Below are 21,362 nucleotides of genomic sequence, written 5' to 3'. Positions count from 1 at the left end.
GGGGACACCGGAGGGCTCAGCTGGAGCTCACCAACAGCTCCCCTCAAAGGCACTGTTGGGCACGCGGCGATGTGCACATAGGTGCGCTTTCAAATGAGAAGGTGTGTGGAGAAGCGTGGGCTGAGCTGGCCACAGTGAGTGGCAGAAGCCCATCCCAGCTCTGGACCTCCAGCGATGCATCTTTGCATCGAGAAAGAGGCGGGAGGGCAAAAGGCCAGCAAAGGCCGGGAGCAAAGCTGCAGAGACAGATGGAGGACGAAGGGAGCACCAACATCCCACAAAGCTGCAGCCAGGCGGCACCGGCTTGCTCTGGCGCGGAAATGCTGTGGCGCCTCCAGGGCCAGACCCCGCCTGCCTCCCTCCTCTGTGCAAAGTAGGGCCAGAACCGGGAGCCAGACAGGGCACAGAGACCCAGAGAAGCATCCAGATGCAGGACATGAGCCCCGTCTCTCTCTCTCTCTCTCTCTCTCTCTCTCTGTATCTCTGTCTCTCATTCTCTCTCTCTCTGTCTCTGTCTTTTCCTCTATCTCTGTCTCTGTCTCTCTGTCCTTCCCTGTCTCTCTCTGTCTTTCCCTGTCTCTCTCTGTCTTTCCCTCTGTCTCTCTCTGTCTGTCTCTGTCTCTCTGTCCTTCCTTGTCTCTCTGTCTCTGTCTTTCCCTGTCTCTCTCTCTGCCCCTTCCCTGACTCCCCCTTGCTTTCTCCTGCTTGCATTTACAGAAACTAGGGCCACACACAAGATACAAAAGAAGGAAAGAAACAAAGGAATCTCAGTTCCATCAGGGAAATAGCGGCCAAGGACAGCTGAGCTTTGGGGAAGTGCCTGGGCCTCGGGTACCCTCCGTCTTCACTGCCCCCTGCCCTGGGGCAGAATCCCAAGGCCCCCCACAGATCCCCCAAGTCCTCCAGAGCCAAGGCCGGCCCTGACTCTCTCCAGCCTGGGGGACCCAGCATCTGCTCCTCGCCAGGCCTGACTCAGCGTGCTGGCTCAGAACCCCCCTCCAGAGAGACGCATTGTCTCTCTCTGTCTCTGTCTTTCCCTGTCTCTCTCTCTGCCCCTTCCCTGACTCCCCCTTGCTTTCTCCTGCTTGCATTTACAGAAACTAGGGCCACACACAAGATACAAAAGAAGGAAAGAAACAAAGGAATCTCAGTTCCATCAGGGAAATAGCGGCCAGGGACAGCTGAGCTTTGGGGAAGTGCCTGGGCCTCGGGTACCCTCCGTCTTCACTGCCCCCTGCCCTGGGGCAGAATCCCAAGGCCCCCCACAGATCCCCCAAGTCCTCCAGAGCCAAGGCCGGCCCTGACTCTCTCCAGCCTGGGGGACCCAGCATCTGCTCCTCGCCAGGCCTGACTCAGCGTGCTGGCTCAGAACCCCCCTCCAGAGAGACGCAGGTCTCTCCGCTGTGCAGACAGCTCAGTGGGCTCCTGTGGGTGCAGCGCCGCAGTAGGCAGGAGGGTGGTGGCCACTCACCGTCGGCCCACGTCCGTGTAGATGTTCAGCAGGGCGCCTCCAATCAGGTAGCCAGCGGCAGGGCCCAGGATGGCCGCCGTGTAGAAGATGGCTGTGAGACAGGCAGGTGCATCAGGGCCACCCGTGCACCACCCAGGGGCTGCCGAGGGTCACATGGGGCCCGGTGCCTGGGAGGAGCCCTGAGCCTGCTGTTCCTCGTCTCCCAGCATCCCACTTGTGTCTCCTCCACCATCCCTCATTTCCTCCCCCGCCGTGTCCCGCGTCTCCCCGGCCTCATCCCGTGTCTCCCCTGCCCTCCACTATCCCTTATCTCCCCGCCCCACCCCGTCCCTCGTCTACCCCCACTCCCCTCGGGGCCTCTTTTAAGTTAGGTCGGCCCATGCAGCCGCCATTCGGCCTGACATGGGTCAGTGTCCGCTTTTAAAAACGCCCTTGAAGTCAAGTGCACTGTGGTCTTGCCCTCACGAAAGGTCAAAGGCTCTGGAAGCCCCATCTGGGGCTAAGGAGCCGCACAGGCTGACCCTGGCAGGAATGAGGGCCCAGCATGGGGACAGGGCCCAGAGAGGCCTCAGCCCCTTGGCCCAGCCGCGTGGAAGGTCTGGCGTGGTGGATGTCCCCTTGCTGGAGTGATACCCCAGCGCCTGCCCTGGCTCTCAGGGTGGCCACTGCCAGTGACTGGGATGCATGGAGTTCAAGGCGGACAGGAGGAGACTGAGGTCGCTGCAGAGTCCAGCTGCGGCCAGCTGCTCCCTGTGACTGTCCCTACAAGGGCCTTCCCAGGAAAGCCAAGCCAGGCAGGGGGACGCGGAGAAGTGGGTTCAGGCGGGCCGTGCACAGGGTCAACTTGGCTGCATGGGACAGGCCACGGGGCTTCCCTGTGTCTCAACAAACAGGAGCCAGAAGCCAGTGAGGGGCCCAGGGCAGCTGCCTCGCGGAGTGTGGCACAGACATTAACTCTTGGGCAGCTGTGAAGCAGCCTGAGCTGCTTTGTGTGATTTTCCCTGAACGTTCTGACTCTCCAGGTTTGCTCCATTTTTCTGCACCCGTGTGGCTGCTGGGGCCCACGTGGCGCTTTCAGGGAGACGTGGGTGTGGTCTTGGGCTCTTAGCCCACGGAAAGCCCCTCCTTCCCAGTCAGGTGCCAGGCTCCCATCCTGAGCATGAGGTCAGTCACAGTGGACCAGGCACTGCCCAGCACCTGGTGACCCTGTGCCCCTTGGTCCTAGCAAGGGGGGCTGCACGCCGAGCAGGGGTCCCACTGAGGCTCTCGAGCCAGTGGCCTGCAGCCCTGAGCAGGGCATAAGAACGCTGGGGTCCCCTGCATCAGCTTTGGGCCTCAGGCTGGATGGACCCCCTCCCCCACCACCTCTCGTGGCAGCCCCCGGCCATGCAGACAAGGGCCGCAGGAAGGCAGGGGCAGCGCTGGCTCCAGCCACTCATCCTCACTTCTGCAACACTACCTTCGGCTGCCCTGCCCTGGGTCCCCCGCACCCCACTCACCAATGTAGACAGGCGAGTAGCTGGACTTGACATTCTCATCCAGGTAGGTGACGCCCAGCGTGTAGAGGGGTGTGGCACCCACGCCGTGCAGGAACTGGCCCAGCATGAAGAGCAGCTGGTAGCGGGACAGACCTGAAGCGCTGTTGGCACACACCGCTCCGGGGTCAGCGGGGCACGTCCTGACACCCGCGTCCGCCGCCACCTCGTAGTGGCCAGCCGTGAAGTGCGGCAGTGCGAAGACCAGTGAGCCCACGCCCATGACCAGCACGCCCCAGCCCAGCCAGCGCGGCTTGTGCCCGGAGCCCCCGAAGTAGCTGACGAAGGTGAGGCAGAGGCAGGCTGCGATGTCGTAGGAGCTGGCGATGAGCCCACTCTGGTAGCTGTGCAGGTCGTAGCGGCGCTCCAGGGAGGTGATGACTGTGTTGATGATGCCATTCACGGTCATGCCCTGCAGGAAGGCGGCCGCGCAAAGGAAGAACAGGACGCCCTTGGACGTGTTGAGGACCTGCAGACACTGCGGCGCGAAGGCCCACCAGCCGCACACCGCGCTCTGCCTGGCCGAGACGTACCGTGCCTTGTGGGCCCCCCGGGTGCCAAGCTTCTCGGCCCGGGGCTGGCAGAGGGACTGGCTGCTGGTGTCCAGGGGGCTATGGGCAGCGGAATGCAGGGAGCCAGGGCTCAGGGGCGTGTCCAGGGGCGCCCTCCTGCCGGGCAGGGTGTGGTCAAACCCGTTTTCCATGGCCGAAGTGGGGCTGGGGAAGGTGAGTGGTGGCCCCCGGACAAAGGGCTTGTCCCCCAGAGGGTGCAGGGGCATCTCCGTGCCTCCGTGTGGGGTCCTCCAGGCTTCAGCCACGCAGCAGGTGTGGCCAAGTGGTATCGGAGGGGCTGGTGAGTCCTGAGAAGAATGTCTGGTCCAAGGGGCTGGTGAGTCCTGAGAAGAATGTCTGGTTAGCAAGAGCATGTCTCTCCGTGGGTACAGCACGTTCAGCAGGAACGTCCCAGCACATCCCCAATGGGGGTGGCCAAAAGCTCTGCCTGCCTTGTCTCAAGAGTCTCCCAAATCCAGGTGGCATCTAGCCAGACCCGAACTCAGGCACCGTGCCTCCCAGGGACAGCTCTGCCGCGGGAAGGTGGGGGCTGTGCATGGCCTGGTCACAGGGACCCGAGTCCTGCACTTTTACGACTGTTGGAAGGAGAAGCTGGCACTTCAGCGGTGTGGCTTCAGGGCCCACTGGGACGGGTCCACATGGGGGAGAGTGGGGCTGAGACGCAGAGGCTGAGTCAGAGGCCGGGGACCCGGATCACCCTGACCTGCACCCGCCCTGCCCCCGCTCTCCCTGTCAGCCTTGTTGTCTGCCATTTGCAGCTGAGTGGCCCTGATGGGCTCTGCAGGGGGGTGTACACATTGGTCCTGGAGCCTGACCTTATTCTTCCTTAAATTCACGCCCTGAAAGCTTTCTGGACCCTCCAGCATGAGAAAGGAGCTCCTCTTGGTGCCAACCTTGGGAGGTGCGGGAATGAGAAAGAGACGGCCTCCCTGGCTGCGTGAGCCCCCAGCAGGGGAGACGCCCAGCCACTGAGCTCTGGCCAGTGCTGGGTCGGCCTCGGTCTGCTGCCATTGCTGCCTGTGGCTAACAGGAGCCACGGTCAGCCGCCGTGTGGACCAGCTACCAGGCAAATGTGCCACGTACCACCTTCCTCCTGAACCCCATGCTGCCCTCCCCTTGCCCTCACCAGCCGTCATTCCCCACCAGACCGAGGCTCCATAGGGCTCCTCCTCACTACCCACCCCAGTTCCCAGATAAACAGGCCCCCCCACTGCCCAAGGCCTTCTGGGGACCCCGGTGGCTGCGGCCTCTCTGCATCTTGAGGGGTTTCACATTAGAAATCAACTGGTGAGTAAACAGGCTGCTGTGATACAAACACCTGTGCTGTCCTGGCCCTGGGGCATCTTTCCCATAGGCCTCGAGGTGCTTCCCATCTGGGGTCCTCCTGTTACGGCTAAATTGTGACCCCAAAAGAAGCTGTCTTGGAACCCTACCCCCCAATCCCTCCAAATGTGGCAGGTTTTGAAACTCAGCCATTAAAGAGGTGACTAAGGTTACATGGGGAAATGGGTGGGCCCCCATCCGATGAGACCGGGATCCGTATCATAAAAAGGGGATGCAGCCGGGCGTGGTGGCTCAAGCCTGTAATCCCAGCTTTGGGGGGCCGAGGCAGGTGGATCACGAGGTCAACAGATCGAGACCATCCTGGTCAACATGGTGAAACCCCATCTCTACTAAAAATACAAAAAATTAGCTGGGCATGGTGGCGCGTGCCTGTAGTCCCAGCTACGCAGGAGGCTGAGGCAGGAGAATTGCCTGAACCCAGGAGGCGGAGGTTGCGGTGAGCCGAGATCGCGCCATTGCACTCCAGCCTGGGTAACAAGAGCGAAACTCCGTCTCAAAAAAAAAAGGGGGATGCAAACATCCCCTCCAGGAAGGAGAAGGCCGGGTGCACGAGACATGCCATCCCCCGCCCAGAAAGGAGGCTGGGAACAGCTTCCGAACGGGTCAGCCTTGGACACCATGATTCCTGATTTCAGGTCCTCAGGGGTAAGAAAGAGCCCGTCTCTGCTGTCTAAGTCTGAAGTCTGGGGTCCTTTGTCTTCACTGTGGAGCTAGGGTGGGGTGGCAGGTGGCGGGTCCCTATTGGGCCACTTTGTATCACATTCAACAGGGACCTCGGCGCCTCGGGAAGCTCATTCAGTCCATGAACCCTCACAAAGCATGAGAATTGCTCCCACTGTTGTCGGCCTAGGGCTGGGGCCAGAGCAGTGCTCAGGGCTCTGCCGAGTCCAAAGCCCCAAGTGTCCTTCCAGCCACAGCTAAGACGCAGAGATGCACAGAGATACAGGGATGGCGGACGGTTCCATGGGGACCTGGGCTGGGTGACACCCAGGATTCTCCTGGCAGCATTCTACAGAGCAGCCTGGAGCCCCCCCACCATGTTCCCCAGACAGTCATGTTCCCCCGGAACCTATGTACGTGACCTTATTTGGAAAGGGCGTCTTTGCAGAAGTGCTGAGCCAGCTAAGAGCTCGTCCTGGATGAGGTGGCCCTGAACCCAGGACAGATGCATTTAGAGAAGACACAGACAGACAGAGGTGGCATGGCACTGCCAGGGCCACCTGGAGCCCTGGGAGCCACTGGGGCAGGAAGGACCGTTCTCAGGGCCCCGGGGGTTGCATGGCCCATGTGGATTTGGCCAGAGAGATGGTCTTGGGGTGCAGGAAGAGTTAGAGCTGGACACACATGCTGTGAGGGCGCCTGGTGGGCGGGGCTGAGGCGCAGCTGCTGATAGAGCTGGACACACACTGTGAGGGTGCGTGGTGGGTGGGGCCGAGGCACAGCCGCTGATAGAGCTGGACACACACTGTGAGGGTGCATGGTGGGTGGGGTCGAGGCACAGCCGCTGATAGAGCTGGACACACACACTCTGAGGGCGCCTGGTGGGTGGGGCCGAGGCACAGCCGCTGACAGAGCTGGACACACACACTGTGAGGGCACCTGGTGGGCGGGGCTGAGGCACAGCCACTGATAAGAGCTGGACACACTGTGAGGGGCACTGGTGGGTGGGGCTGAGGCGCAGCTGCTGATCCCCCACATTGAGGCATTGAGGGGACACAGGGGCCTCAGTAGAACCAGCCCCTGGGGCAGGCCTATGCTGACAAGACACCAGGGCATTTGGGGATGACAAACTGCTGGCTTTTTCTTTCTTTTTTTTTAAATAAAGGGGATGGCTTCATCTGTGAGGGCAAATAAACCAAGCCTGGCATGGCCAGGCCGGACCAGGCTGTAGGATCTCCCCCAGGTCCAGGCACCATTTGTTTTACATCTGAGGAGATCTGGTAGCACGAGCATCCCTTCCCCAGGGCCACACAGATCTAGGATGGACCCCCAAAGCCAGCTCCAGGTCTTCCCACCACGTCCTCCACAGAAGCTCAGTCCCCACACGGCTCCTCTGTGGAATCAGGGGTCTCGCCTTGTCACGGATGGGGACCCTGGCCCCAGGCTCCTTGGCGTGAATGCAGGTAGAGTGTGTGAAGAATCCGCTGGGTGGTGGAGTGCTAACACCCACGGTGCACACTGAGCACCAGCTGTGTCCCAAACACCGTCTCAGGCCTCACAGAAGGGGAAGAAGGCCAGAGGGGTCAGTCATTTGCTCGAGGCCACACAGCCTGCCGGTGGCAATTAGCACATGGTCCCCGCAGTCTGCCCAGAGCCAAGTGTCTGCTTCACAGCCGCCTTCTGACACCTACTGAAAGAACCGTCTACACTCACTTGGCACTGAGGTGCGGCTGCTGTTGACCTTGGAGGCTGGTGCTGTGAGGCTGATTAAGGCCATATCTGGAGGCCTTGGACAGCACACCTGGGCTTTTATTTACAGTGCCAACACCGCTCTGTGAGCTGGCAGGCCAGGCTGGTTTGGGACCTGCTGTATCAGAAAGGGAGTGCGCGGGGAAGGAGAGACTTTTATATTTAAGAGCAGTGCTCCATGCCTCCCCGCAGGGCACAGGGCAACCCACTGCCACTCACAAGCCACAGGCTTGCCACTGAAGCAAGCAGAAAAGAGGGAGGAGCAAGAGCCCCGGGACGGGGCAGGCAAGGAGGGCAAAGGCTCTGCACTCAGCTGCCCGGAGGGTCTCCGCCGCTGCTGAAATAAAGCAACTTTAGAGACCTGGAGAAGGACAGGTCAGGCTCAGAGCTACCCAGACTTCCCCGAGGCCGCGTTTGGGTGTTTCCCTCACATGGTTTCTCTTAGGGCACAAACACGGAGCCAAGAAGTGCCCTGAGGACTGCCTGGAGGTTAAGGTGCACACACACGCAAACATGCACACGCACACACATGTGCACACATGCAAACACAAACAAACACATGCACATGCACACACTTAAGGAGCAGAAACGTGACCTCATTTCGGGGCTGAGCCAGAACATCAAGGGTTGAGCCTCGAGGGAGCCAAGAACAGCCTGAGGGGGGCAGGGGAGTGCTCTGAGGTCCCACCTCTACACATGGGAGGCTCGGACTCACCAGCGCTTCCGCAAAGGCTGTCTGTGCTGGGTCCCCGGGATGCCCAGTGCTGGGCAAGCCACACAAAACATCATGGACCAAGACCCTGGCTGCCATGAAACACCCACTCAACTCCCAGGCACTGGGCTTGCCTCACGGACACTGTCTGTTCAGCCCTGGCCTCAGGACCAGACGCTGGGCCAAAGCAGGTAGGGGCAGGATCCCCTCCACACAACTCTGAGTGGAAGCCAGATTGCTAAGCTTCATGATCAGCAATGGCTGCAGAGACACAGAGGGATGTCCTACTTGAAAATGAAAGCCATAGCTGAGAAAGAACGGGTAGTTATAGGCGTCCAAACAGCTCCAAGCTGACGGCCGTTTTACCTGAATTTACAAGTCTGACATAAATACGTAAAGCTCCACCTAAAGTTACCTATTATGCACATTTAAATCAGCCAATTTAAAATCCTATTTTAAACACTAGCCACGTGGCCTTCTGACAGATGCCCATCAGACGGCCGCACACGATGGGAATCACGGGCACCACTTAGCTCACCAGCTATGCAGCCTCCGGGGGCTTCCATTGGGGCCTGAGATCCAGCCAGCCTCCCCATATCTGAATCTGTACTTGCCCTCATGTGAGCTGCACACGTGTGACGGTGCCCGTTCCATCTTAACCATGCCCAAGAGTTTCCGCTCCGGATTCTCTTCCGAAGCTGGAAATCTTCTCTGGGAGGCTTTTTCCCCACTAAGCAGCAGGGCCTAGATTGGAAAGGGGAGGCTGGGCTTCCACGACTCAGGGGCTGACGGACAGGAGCAGTATGAAAGCTGGCTCCAGTGGGGCGTCTGGCCGGGGTCCTGCTGTCGCCAGGGGACAGACGGGTTGTTGAGTGAGGCTGGGCAGGTGACACCCTGGACTCTCAAGGCAATGAGGACGGTCCCACATTCATGCAGACTTCCAAAGGAAGTTTCCCAGATTGTACCAAGACCTCAGGTGGATGCATCCCAAGCAGTGACGTTTACTTAGTGTGCCGTGCTGAGCTGGTGAGCCAGAGAGATGAGAATTCTGCCTGGAGAAGCGGGCACCCAACATGTATGTCCGTGCTTGGCCAGGACCTGAAGGAGGCCTTGCCGAATATGCCAGGCAGGACTTATGTTTCAGGGCTAACGTCTGCTGCGAAAACCGGCCCAACGTGGGACGTGAAAGCATCTGAGCACAGCAGCCAAGTCCAGCAACGTGGACAGCCAGACGCACACTGGGGATGCAGCCAGCCCCTCTGTCCTGGTCTCAGTCACCAGTTCCCTCAAGGACAGTTCTGCCCAGGCCCTCGAGTACCACCCAGGCCACTCACAGGTAGCTTTCCTTCTGGGATCCACTAGCTTCTGAGATGGCCAAGGCAGACGCCCGCGTGGCTCAGTGAGAAGGTGAACGCTGCTGCCTCTGTGTTCGCTGTGAATGGTTCCTGGAGTAGTGACGTCTGGTCCACGATAAGGCCGGCGGCTTGGTGGCCCATTCCTTTGGTTTCTTGTGCTCAGGCCCATATGGGTAAGCTCGTGGGCAAGGAAGTTTCAGGGGCTAGAAAAGCCTCACAAGCCCCACATAGGGGCCGCCTGGCTCCTGGACTGGCCCTGCCAAGGGGAACAGGACATTGCAGCTGGCTCAGAGAAGGAGGCCTGTCCTTTTGATTCTTCTTTCCGGCACCCTGTGTGTGCGCATGTCTGCTGTGTGTGTGTACATGTCTGCTGTGTGCCTGACTGTACGCACGTCTGCTGTGTGTGTGCATGTCTGCTGTGTGTGTGCGTGTCCGCTGTGTGTGCACATCTGCTGTATTTGTGTGTGCATGTCTGCTGTGTCTGTGTGCATGTCTGCTGTGTGTGTATGTGCATGTCTGCTGCGTGTGTGCATGTCTGCTGTATTTGTGTGTGCATGCATGTCTGCTGTGTGTGCACGTCTGCTATATGTGTGTGCATGTCTGCTGCGTGTGTGTGTGTGCAGGTCTGCTGTGTGTGTGCATGTCTGCTGTTTACTGTGTGTCTGTGTGCATGTCTGCTGTATGTGTGTGTGCATGTCTGCTGTGTGTGTGCATGTCTGCTGTGTGTGTGCATGCCTGCTGTGTGTGTGCATGTCTGCTGTATGTCTGTGCATGTCTGCTGTATGTATGTGTGCATGCATGTCTGCTGTGTGCATGTCTGCTGTGTGTGCATGTCTGCTGTGTTTACTGTGTCTGTGTGCATGTCTGCTGTATGTGTGTGCATATCTGCTGTACATGTGTTTGCATGTCTGCTGTGTGTGTGCATGTCTGCTGTATGTATGTGTACATGTCTGCTGTGTGTGTGCATGTCTGCTGTGTGTGTGTACATGTCTGCTGTATGCATGTGTGCATGTCTGCTGCATGTGTGTGCGCATGTCTGTGGTATGTGTGCATGTCTGCTGTATGTGTGTGTGCATGTCCACTGTGTGTGTGTGCATGTCTGCTGTATGTATGTGTGCATGTCCACTGTGTGTGTGTGCATGTCTGCTGTGTGCCTGTGTGTATCTGGGCATCCGTGTGCATGTCTGCTGTATATATTTGTGTACATATGCATGTGTGCATATAGTTTCTTCCCACTTGGATTGGTTTTGACAAAAAGGTGTGTTAGCTTCCCAAGCTGGTCCCTGCAATGGTGAGGGATATGTGGCTCTCCATGCCAGAACCACACCCTCAGCTGCCCAGCAAAGGTGGTGGCTTCTTCCAAGGCATGGGTGCAGCCCACACACAGGGTTGAGGGGGAGCTGCAGGCGGCCTTAGTCCCAGGCCAAACTCAAAGGACCTGCCTCTTCAAGGCCTCCTTCCAAGGGCCACGGCGACCTCATGACAGTCCTCTCATCCTAAGCTGGCTGCATGAGGTCAGCTGGTTTATACACAGATAAGACTGCACCTGCCAATGAGGCCAGATGCAGGTGGCCTTGGCGCTACAGGTGAGGCACTGAATTTGCATGTGGGGGCGATGCTGAGAGGCAGCTATGGAAGCCCAGGCCACAGCAGCCACGTAGCAGAGGAGGGTGTGGGAGACCTGGGGCAGGGATGGGGCAGCTTTGGGGTGCAGGAGACTGCACTCTATGCAGGACAGGCCAGCGGCCAGCCCCCAGGGCGCCCTGGTTCCTGTCAGCATCCCAGGTCATCCCCATCTAAACACCTGACTGCACGTGAAGGGGCGGCCCTGCCCAGTCTGCTTGGCCTCATCCAGTCAGCTGTGGGCCTGGTTAAGACCAAAGGCAAGTGAGAGGCCTCCTCCTGTGACTGCCTCAGCTGGGACCTGGTCTCTTTCTACCTTTGGGCATGGCCTGAAACACCAGGTCTTCCTGGGTCTTCAGCCTTTAGCTGGAACCTGCCTCTCTCCAGTTCTTGAGCCTTCAGACTCAGGCTGGACCCAAACCAGCAGCTCTCCTGGGCCTGCAGCCTGCCAGCAATAGCTCTCGGGACCTGCCACTTCCCTAGGTGCTTGAGCCAGGCATTTACAATCCATCTCTTCCCACCTGTCCTGTTGCTTGTGCTTCTCTGGATAACTCAGACTAACGCAGGCCAGTCCTTCCATTCCTCAGGCACCCACTTCCTGATGCCTGCTGTGTGGGAGGCTCTGCAGGGTCTTGGGCTTCAGGGACTCCCAGGGCACTGTCTCACCCATGAGGAGCCCACGGCCCCCTACGCCCAGGGAAGTCACTTAAGAGCTGGGTAAAGGCTGCCCGTGGCTGCGAATCAGAACCGCGTGGGCTGCAGAGAGCCGGTGGGGACAAGAAGCCTGGAGCTCAGAGTCAACTCCAGTCACCATCCAAGGCCCCAGGAGCCGGGCTTCGGGGAGGAGGCTCTGACTGCACACCACTGCCATTGCTATCCAGGAACCTTCTGGAGGCCTGAACCAGCTGAGCTCTCCTGTGCATGCACAGCCACTGAAATCCACCCCATTGAGGGAGGTGGGCCCGTCACCTCCACAGAGCAGGGCCTTCCCCATTGCCTGGTACTCCTGATGGCTGCTCCAGAACAAGCGACAAGTCTCCCCTGGAGCTCCAGCCACACGGCTTCATGTAGCCGGCAGGTGGGAAGGAGCCCCTATGAGCAGAGCCCAGAGCCTGGCTGGTGGCCCTGCCTGTTAGCCACTCCAGGCCCCTGTGGCCACCATGCCCTGGGCACCCACTCACCTCTGGGCCCATCCTCCCCTCACTCCCCACCTCCATCCCTGGGAGAACATCTGAGTCCAGAAGCCAAGCGGAGCCATAGGTGGCTCTCAGCTGAGAAAAGCATGAACCCCTCCACTCCTCCTGTGCAAAGAGAGATTAAGCTGCCCTTTCTGGGAGTTCAGCCCCCTCTGGCCCTGTCCCTGCTCTGACCCACAACAACTCTGCAGGGGAGGCAGGGGTGAAGTTGCTGCCAGAGGCCTCAGCAGCCAGGGCATGAATGAGGCCAAAGCGATCAGCTGGGGGATAATGTGTCCCTGGAGCCTCCAGCTGAGGGCAGGCCAGGGAGGGTGTGCGCGTGCGTGTGTACCTGTGTCTGGGCCTGTGCCACCATTAGGAGGAGGCCGCAGGGCCAGAGCTCTCTTCTGAGCTCCTCGTGCTGGCCGGGTCAGTCAGCTGCGTCTCTGAGACAGGAGGTCCTTTAGCGGCAAATCCAGCTGATCCTTGGCCTCCCCTGCTCTCAAGCCAGGACAGGGGCCTGGGAGGAGCCAGTGGGTGCGTGCAGGCGGCTGACGCAGCCCAGCCTGTGGGAACTGGGTGCCAGCCGCATCCCGTGTGCCACTTCTGCCCACCGACTTCCCTAGGACCTATTCACTTACCCACTTCTCAGCAGGGCTCTCTGCAAAGCACTGGTTCTCAGTGCAGTGTGTAGAAAGGACCCAGGATCCCTGAGAGACCTATTTGGAGTCTCCCAGCCCCTGGCCTGCCTGACCTACTGTGGCCCAGCAAGCATCCGCAGGGAGGCCTGGAGCTGGGCTGTGTGGGTGGCACCCCCTCCACATTGGCGGTTGCCCCAGGCCAGGCTTCCAGGGTCTCGGTTCTCCTTTCTCTTCAGGTTCTGGCCCAGCACTGCCTGGGGAAAGCCAAGTCCCTCCTCCTGGCACCTGACAGCTCTGAGGCTGCCAGCCACAACCATGTGTCTGCCGGGCACCCAGTCCCCCAGAGCACCCACCTGCCCTCCACACCATCCTCAGCCACCTACCCAGCCACACCTGCTCCCCCAAGACACCAGGACTCTCTCCTCTGTCTCCAAATTCGCCCCGGGGTCTCTTCCTCAAGCAGGATGAATGAATGAAGGGAGCTTTCGCTTCTTCAGCTTGAGGCACAGACCCCGGGAGCAGCATCAGGGGCCTCAGCCATTTGCATACCTGGTGACCTTGCAAACGAGAGCAGGCAGGAAGCTACCACTTTGCATGGGGCCGACAGTGAAGGATTGTCTGAGCAAAACGGAGCCGAGGCGTGGCACCAGGCCAGCCCAGAAGGACCCGTCCCTCCACCTGGACACCCTGCTTGCATGTGGTCTTTGACTGAACCCAGGAGCGTGGGGAGGATGGATGCACTGCGGGTGTGCAGTTTTCTCTTCCCTCAGACACATCATCCCATCCGTGGAGCTGAAAGCTCTCCTGCCATCCAAAGGTGTCCTTGAGAAGAAGAGGCTGGCTCCAAGCCAGGGGGGTCACAGGCCTCTTTCTGCCTCAGTTTCCCCCATAACAGAGAGATCATGGGAATGGAATAAGCCACTGAGCATCCTACTCAAAGTGGGACCAGCCAGCACCAGGAGCTCATGGGAGGCAGACTCAGAATGGAAATCCGCCCAGTCTGGCCGCGGAGCCTGCAGGCCCTGCCCGCTGCAGGCCCTCCTGCTGGCCAGGCCTCCCCAGCCTCCTCCCACAGTTGGGGTGAAAGCGGCTTGTCCTGCCCTTGCTCAGGACCCCGCGATGCCTCCGTTGCTGGTAAGCAAAGGTGTAAGTGATGCTACACTCACTCCTTCCTGCATGTGGGGGTCCCCTTTACAGACCCGTGGTGTTCACGGCTCTCCTTGTCCTCTAGGGAAGGAGAAAGGACCTTCCCAGTTCTCAGGCTAGTCCGTGGGCACAGGGTCTGCTTCCCAGCCTGCTGTGCAGAGCAGCCAGGGCCTTGGGACTCCTGAGGGTAAAGGTGATGAGGTGGGCAGCCCATGACCTCCCTGTCCTAGGAGAGCCCTGTGCACCCCAGGAGGCAGGGCGGGCGGCAGGAGGGAAGAGTGGGCAGCTCAGAGGGGCCACCAGCAAAAGGGCTCTAACCTGACCCCCAACCTGTGGAAGAGTCATGACCTAGAAGGGTCCTCGGGGAGCTTGAGAGGCTGTGGTGGGCAGGCTCTGTCCAGATGAGGGACCTACCTGGTGGCCCCTCTCCTTCCAGGTGGCCTCCTAGGCCCATGGTCCTAGGTCCTAGGTCCACAGTGTCTCCCAAAGGGCAGATCCCAGTGGCAAATGAAGGGCCCCAAGTAAGCCTGGGGCAGAATGGACGCCACACACCACCCAGAGGATCCCAAGCTCCCCCCCGCGACTTGGGCCAGAGGGGCGATGCATCAGGTGCCCCCCAAGGTTGCCAGATTTTAAAAACCACCAAGAAAAGGCAGGGTCTGTGGGCAGGAGGGGCCCGGGCATGCACAGGAGGGAGAGGAATCCAGGCTCTCGGCACCTTCAGCAACCTGGCTGGTGGTGGCAAGTCTCACCCTGCACTTGGGCAACATGGGGAGGGGCTTTTGTAAAACGCATGTGGTTTGAAAAAGCATTCCCTTCCCCCAGAAATGTGATCCCAGGGTCTGATTCTGTGTGATGCTGGCGGGAGGGCTACTGAAAAGAACTGAAGGGTGAGGGACAGCCGGAGACACACGCGTTTGAGGACAGCCAACAGGCCAGAGGGCTGGCAGGGACCAGAGGAGGAAGGAGAGTCCCCAGGACCAGGCCATTCTCTGCAGCCCTAGTCTGCTGCCTCTGCGGAAACCCGCGGGAGGACACGCTGGGAGTCTGCTGTCCAGAGGCAGGGCCAGTTTCCTCCACACACCCCTATTTGGCCCAAGGCTCTGAGTCACGCAGAACCTGTTAACCTGGCATATGAGCCGATGGCGCCTCCCTCCCTGCTCAAGGAGTGCACTCCCCACGTGCCCGTGGTTTCAACAAGTGGGTGAGACCCAGATCTTGCCCAAAGTTGGCAGACACTCAGTAAGCTTGAGGGGGGCCAGACCGCAGCCTGTGTCCCAGAACAAGAGCTGTGGCAGGGTCTGAGGCCTGTCCCATGTCCTTGTCCGAAAGCCAACGGTGTGCACCTGGCCACTCTTGTGAATGACGTGGTCAAGTGGCTCATGAGGGAACATCCTGTGGTCTGTCCACATCCCACTGGAGGAAGCAGAAGGGCTGGCCTGGAGTGGCTCCCTCCCAGCCAGGTGCTCTGAGGGCCCCTTCCCTCCTGCCCCCAGCACCAGGCTGCACGCTAGACTTTCTGTGGCTTATCTCTGACCACCTAAGAGCACCAGGACCTGACACATTCAGTCTACGAGTCCACGAAGCCATCAGCAGCACCCACTGGGAAATGGATTCACACTCATGGAGACAGCTAGATCAAGGATTTGTAGGCAAAATACTAAGCTCGATCAATTAACTTTTCATTCTACAACGGGCTGAGAAAAGCTTTGCTATTCGGACGTCAGACCGACCTGGAACCAAAACCATAATGGGGCTTCGTCAGCCAAGGGGTGCATCAGAGCCTGGAGGAGCCCCTCACTGCACTCCGTCACTGCAGTCAGCTGGTCCAGCAAGGAGAGCACGTCCATCCACTCGGCCATTCTTCACCCAGCCCAGCCTGCCGTGTCTGCCTCATGCCCAGCCAGCTCTCCACTGTGGAAGGCACTTGCCCAGTACCTGCTTCAGGGACCACACCCAGTGAGCCACAGATTAGGTCACGGCCACTCGGGAGGGAAGCTCCCTCATGAAGAATTTTCCAGGCACCACTTGCTGACCTTGCCCAGCAGGACAGCAGGGCACAGCCTGCTGAGGGCAGTCAGGGCAGCCTGGTGCAGTCAGCATCCCAGTCTCTCTCACTCCAGCAGCAAGGGGAAAGTCAGGCTGGGTGGTCTCCGTCGAAGGGGACATCCTACTGGTGCCCTGAGATTACTGACAACCCAGAACAGACACTGTGGCCCCATAACTGTGACCGAAACCGCGGACCCCCCAGCCGCCCCCACAGTTGCCTTTTGCCTCTTTAAGCAGAGTCATAAAACAGTGATGAGCAAGCCTGGAGTCAGACCTTGTCAGCACTCACTAGCTGTGGCCGAGAGCGAGTCACTTCACCTCTGAGTGCCTCAGTTTACTCATCTATGAAGTGGGAGTCACAGCGGTCACCTCATGGGTTGCTGGGGGGCACATTCCAGCCCAGCCCCAGCCCCTGCTGTCACTGCCCTTGCTATTGTTGCCAGAGTCACAGCGGAGCCCGCTAAGGCCAAGGGGCAGTCCTCGGAGATCCAAGCACCCCATGCTGCCAGGAATGAAAACCTGGCAGGCACCGGGCTCCACAGAGCCAGTTTCTGATGAGACGAGGTAACCCGAGATCCAGACATCACAGCTGAGGAGCAGCGGCCGACAAGCTGGTTGCCTCGCTGTGGAAAACTACTGAGTTCCAGCATCTCCAGACTGAATCGGGCTGCATAGCCAGTTCCCACGGCGGCTCCAAAGAGGGCCCTGCACGCCAGGCGGGGGACCCCCAGCCCGAGGGTTCACAACCACGCGGAAACCTCCCTGTGCTTCTCTCTCCCTTCCGGGCGCCAGTGCGGGAGGCGGCTTCTCCCTGGCAAGTGGAGCCGGGTGTGCTCCGGGGTTCCGGGTCTAGGGCCGGTCTAGGGAGCTAAGCTGCCCGCGCCTTCCTTTCCGTCCTCCCTGGGCTGGGGCGCCCAGCGGCACCTGACCCTCTGCCTGCACCTGGGGGGCGCCTGGGTCTCCCCAGTCACCGCCAGGATGTCGCGTGGAGGGGCAGGGAAAGGGGCGCCGCCGCTGCCGGGGACCAGCCCTGTGAGTCCGGCCGCAGGGGCCTCTTGGCCCCCGCTCCTCCCCGCTCCTCCCCTCTCACCCCTGAGGTGTCTGAGCGCCTCTGGCGCAAACAAAGCCCGGCCGTCCCCGAGAAACTTCCGCGCTTGAGGATTTCCTCCCCACCTCGGCAGCCGCCCCAGCCGCAGGTGGATGACGCCGCGGAGACGCGTTCGACCCCGGCCGGACCCGTGGGGCCTGCGCCTGAGTGTGCTCCCGGCCACCTGCCCACGTCCCCCGCCCCGGCCACCCCGACAGGCCCCCCTGGGCCCCCAGTGCTCACCGCCTCCGCTCCGCACCCGCGCAGCGGGGGCCCCTTCGCCTCGTTCCGCCCGCGGGCCACTGGGGAGCGCCCCACCTGCGCAGCTGGCAGCGGCGGGCGGCGAATTTCGCCTCGAATCCCGCCCGGTCCTGACCTCCCACGCGGAGAGGCCCCAGGCGCTAGGCCGGTGCCCAAGCCTCCCGCCCCCGCGAGCATCCTCGCGGCGCGTCAGCCCCGGCCACGATGGGGGCACCTGCCGTGCTCCTACGCCAGCCGGTCGGGCCCTGCGCTCCCCGCTCCCGGCCTCCCGCTCCCCGCTCCCGGCGCACTCACCGTCCCGGTCCCGAGGCACGGCCGCCGCGCTGCGCTCCACGCTCTGACCGCCCAGCCGCCCGCGCCGCTTCATTCATCCGCCCGGACCGCCCCCGCCGCAGAGGGAAGGGCGGGGCTCGCGGCCTCACCCCACAGCCAATGACTGAGCCGTCCGGGCCGCCCACGAGGGCTCAGCGGCGGGAACGCGCGACGGAGGCGCGGCTGGGACCCGGCTTCTCCTTCCCGAGCGCCACCGCTTCCCGAATCCCCGCTCCAGCCCCAGGGCTCGCATCGCCGCCGCCGCCGGGAAGCCTAGATCGCGCGGGGGAGACGCCGCCCCGAGCCACGCGGCGAGGCGGTTCCGGGCGGACCCGGGTTTCGCTGCCGGGCGCGGTGGGACCCGGTGGAGCGGAGCCGCCGAGTTTCGGCCCCGCCCTTCGGAAAGGTCGCCGAGGTGTCGGGGCCACGTGGGGCCGGCGGCGGAGGGGCTGGGGCGCCATGGGCCGCTCTGGTGACGGTCCCCGCCGGCCCCGGCCTGACCTACCTGTGCGCGCTCGGCTAGGCCGGCGTGGTTGCCTGGGAACCCAGGCAAACTCCGGCCTGTGGCCGTTTCCATAACGCCATCCTCTTACTCGTTTTAGCCGTGAGGCTGGAGGGGAGGGAGGTGCCGGCCACGTTGGCCACGTTCCCTTCTGCAGCGGGCAGTGTTTGAATTCCTGCCCGGCTCCCTGCCGTGTGACCCAGACACATTGCTCCAGGCCTCCGAGCCTCAGTTTCCTTGTCTGTAAAATGGGGTCAATGACGGATGAGACGGAAGATGTTAGCTCATGTCAGAGCTCATAACTGTCGCCAAGTATTCACAGGTCACCACAATCACACTCCACGAAGCTTCCCTTTTAGTGTCAGTGAAATTAATTTATTTTTTAAAAGTTTCCGAAAGTGTGTGTGTGTGTGTGTGTGTGTGTGCGCGCGCTCGCGCGCGGTCAATCCTAAGATAAGTCAGATAAAGGAGCAAGGACCCGCCCCTCCCCCACGGCCCCAGGCTGGTGAGGAAGTCCCCATGGAGCCACAGAGGCGGTGCCAGCAGGACCTGGCCCGGCCCTGTAGCATGGGGGGCATTTGCGGTGAACAGGAGACGGGGGTGCTGGAGCTTATGGAAAAGGCCCACGGCCCCACGTGGTTATTTATGAAATGGTTTTCTGTCCTCCGGGCTTGGAGTTGGTGCCCACACGCGTCTGGTCCTGGAACCCCCTTGGTGTGTCCTCAGGGCTCCCGCTGTCCCAGGCCACCCTACATTTCTCACCTGCTGCTCTTGGGTATCTGCTTCCATTCCTGACACTGTCCTTTAAGAGAAAGAAATGAGCCGCCATTGTTCCAGGATAGAGAAGGTCCCTCCCAGAGGGTGAGGTGCTGCCGCAGGGGCCCAAGGCCTGCCGGGAGTGAAAGAAGCACACCGGAAGGGCTTCCCCTGCGAGCGGGGAGCGGGCTTTGCTGCAGGCCTGGCCTCAGTGAGGGGTCTGCAGGGAGCAGCATTTCCAAGCAGACCTGGCAGCAGGTGCCTTTGAAAGGTAGTGAGCTCCCTGTTACAGGAGGCATGCAAGCAGAGGTGGTCCATCTTCTGGTGATGATGCTGGCAAAGCACTCCAAACGTCAGAAACAGAATTCGACTCTTCAAAACTTACTTCTGCTTTCTATCCCCTGAAACCATTATTTACACAATGCTTTTCCTTTAAACAATTCTTGTATTTTATTCAAAGGGTACGTTTAGTTTCAAAAAGGTAGTAGGTTAGTGTCGACTACTATAGAGAGGTTACCATAAAAACAGATAAAAAGAAACAAAGTGGTATTAAATTCTAGCCAAATACTGCTGCCCGTGGAGCACTCCCGGCCTCCGACCTGCCTCAGACCCCGCCAGGCATTCTGTGGGATTCCTGCATAGGCACCATTGGAAAGGAAAATCCAGAGCAAACATTTCAGGTACACGATGCAAAATGTAGGCCCCCAGTCCTGTCCTCACAGGCAAACCCTGGTGCCCAGGCTCCCCAAGAGGCCCCCAGGAGCGCCAGGAGGGTTTGGCCCAGGCCACACCTGTGCGAGCTGCCCGAAGGGTCCCAGCACAGGGCATCAAGGGGTCTGTAGGTCTGGCCCGTGGTGGGGTTCATCGGCACCAGCTTTCGGGAGCCGACTCCGTCCTCGGTCTTGCCCTAGAGGACTCGGGGTCAGCTCCAGAGCACAGCAGCATATTAGAACAAGGCCAGCCTGAATACGTGACCTGAAATGTTCTGAACTCAGTAAGTTTATCCCATGAGGGCTTTTTTTTCTTTTCTTTTTCTTTTATTTGAAGAGAAAACAAAAGAAAAAGAAATGGGCCGGGTGAGGTGGCTCACGCCTATAATCCCAGCACTTTGGGAGGCTGAGGTAGGTGGATCACGAGGTCAGAAGTTCAAGACCAGCCTGGCCAAAATAGTGAAAGCCCATCTCTACTAAAAATACAAAAAATTAGCCAGGCGTGGTGGCAGGTGCCTGTAATCCCAGCTGCTTGGGAGGCTGAAGCAGAATTGCTTGAACCCAGGAGGCGGAGGTTGCAGTGAACCAAGATCGTGCCACTGCACTCCAGCCCAGCAACAGTGTGAGACTCCATGAAAGAAAGAAAGAAGGAGAGAAAGAGAGAGAGAAAGGAAGGAAAGAAAGAAAGAGCGAGCCCTCTGGCTCCCCTGTGGCCTTGTGGGGCCGCACTGCTGCCCGTCCAGGAGGCTTCAGGAGACAGAACACGTGCTGCCTGTGTTTATGGCCAATGACTGTTCCCTGACATCATCCATTGGGGCTCCCCAAATAGCTGAGAAGTGCCAGCCCTCTCTTTATGGATATTGTCACTTGGAGGAAAATCAATCTTAAGATCAGAAGAGAAGTGTAGAGAGAGAAATGTGGTCAGGTCAGGGGCCGGTCAGTGGCCAACTGAGAAACAGAGGTGGGTCCCAGCACCTCTGCAGGGTGGGGAGGGGTCCAGCCTGGAACTCATCACTCCTGGCTTTGACCAGGAACGGCACCCAAAATGACCTCACTTAGCTATTAACACTTGATTAGGAGAACACCTAAAATCCTGCTTATGTTTTTGTGTTTGTTTTTGTTTTGTGGTCATATTTCATTTTTATTTTCTGTGAATTTTGCATATGTATTAGCTGACTCATTTGAAACTGCCTGTCCTTCCTTGACTTACCAAAACAAATGGCCATTTCAGATAATGGACAAGTCTCGGAAATGAAGATTTCAAAGTCTCAGGCTGTGGCCATGCGGTGGAGGCTCTAGAGGAAGTTTCTAAAAAATATATAAAGTTATGACTGCACTGTTTTGCATGAGAAAGAGGATTTTGCTGAAGCTTAAAGGCGATCGGGCTGCAGGTGAGATGTGGCTTGAAGTCCCCAGCTACAGAGAGACATGGTTCAGTCTATTAAATTCTGTGTTCAGGTGAGGAGTTCGGATCATGGTGCCACTTGTGGGCTGGCGGCTGGCACACAGCTTGGAAAGAAGAGAAGCACAAGGTCAGAGTGGCCTCAGGAAAAAACCCCACCCAGAGCTGCACAGATGTCTGGGACGGAGAAACTTTGTGGGAGAATTAAGATTGTCAGGTTAGGGAAGGCCACGGGTGGCTGGGAGGCTCTTTGGTAGCAAAATTCCATAGATGATAAAAAGCATTTTCTCTCTTGGAAAT

At 59.5% G+C, this 21,362-nt stretch overlaps 1 protein-coding gene across 6 annotated transcripts in view; it reads right to left on the bottom strand.

The window, feature by feature from the left end:
* The window catches only part of SLCO4A1 (solute carrier organic anion transporter family member 4A1), a 32,022-nt gene extending 13,791 nt beyond the window's left edge, over positions 1 to 18,231 (bottom strand). For 2 of the 6 annotated variants that reach the window (XM_017972160.4, XM_054255522.2), the window contains exons 1-3: positions 17,363 to 17,719; positions 2,971 to 3,901; positions 1,472 to 1,562 (exon numbers count right to left, since the gene is read on the bottom strand). In XM_017972160.4, the coding sequence (XP_017827649.4) occupies positions 1,472 to 1,562; positions 2,971 to 3,901; positions 17,363 to 17,557 (1,217 nt within the window). In that variant the 5' untranslated portion in view covers positions 17,558 to 17,719. Of the gene's footprint in view, positions 1 to 1,471; positions 1,563 to 2,970; positions 3,902 to 8,581; positions 9,655 to 17,362; positions 17,720 to 18,197 lie in introns of those variants that run through there. The other 4 variants (XM_078372075.1, XM_035299126.3, XM_035299123.3 and 1 more) reach the window with 4 other exon arrangements.
* Between the last annotated feature and the right edge of the window lie 3,131 nt (positions 18,232 to 21,362).

Source organism: Callithrix jacchus, chromosome 5 (assembly GCF_049354715.1).
Source record: "Callithrix jacchus isolate 240 chromosome 5, calJac240_pri, whole genome shotgun sequence".
NCBI lineage: Eukaryota > Metazoa > Chordata > Mammalia > Primates > Cebidae > Callithrix > Callithrix jacchus.
This window is presented reverse-complemented; position numbering and strand designations above follow the sequence as displayed.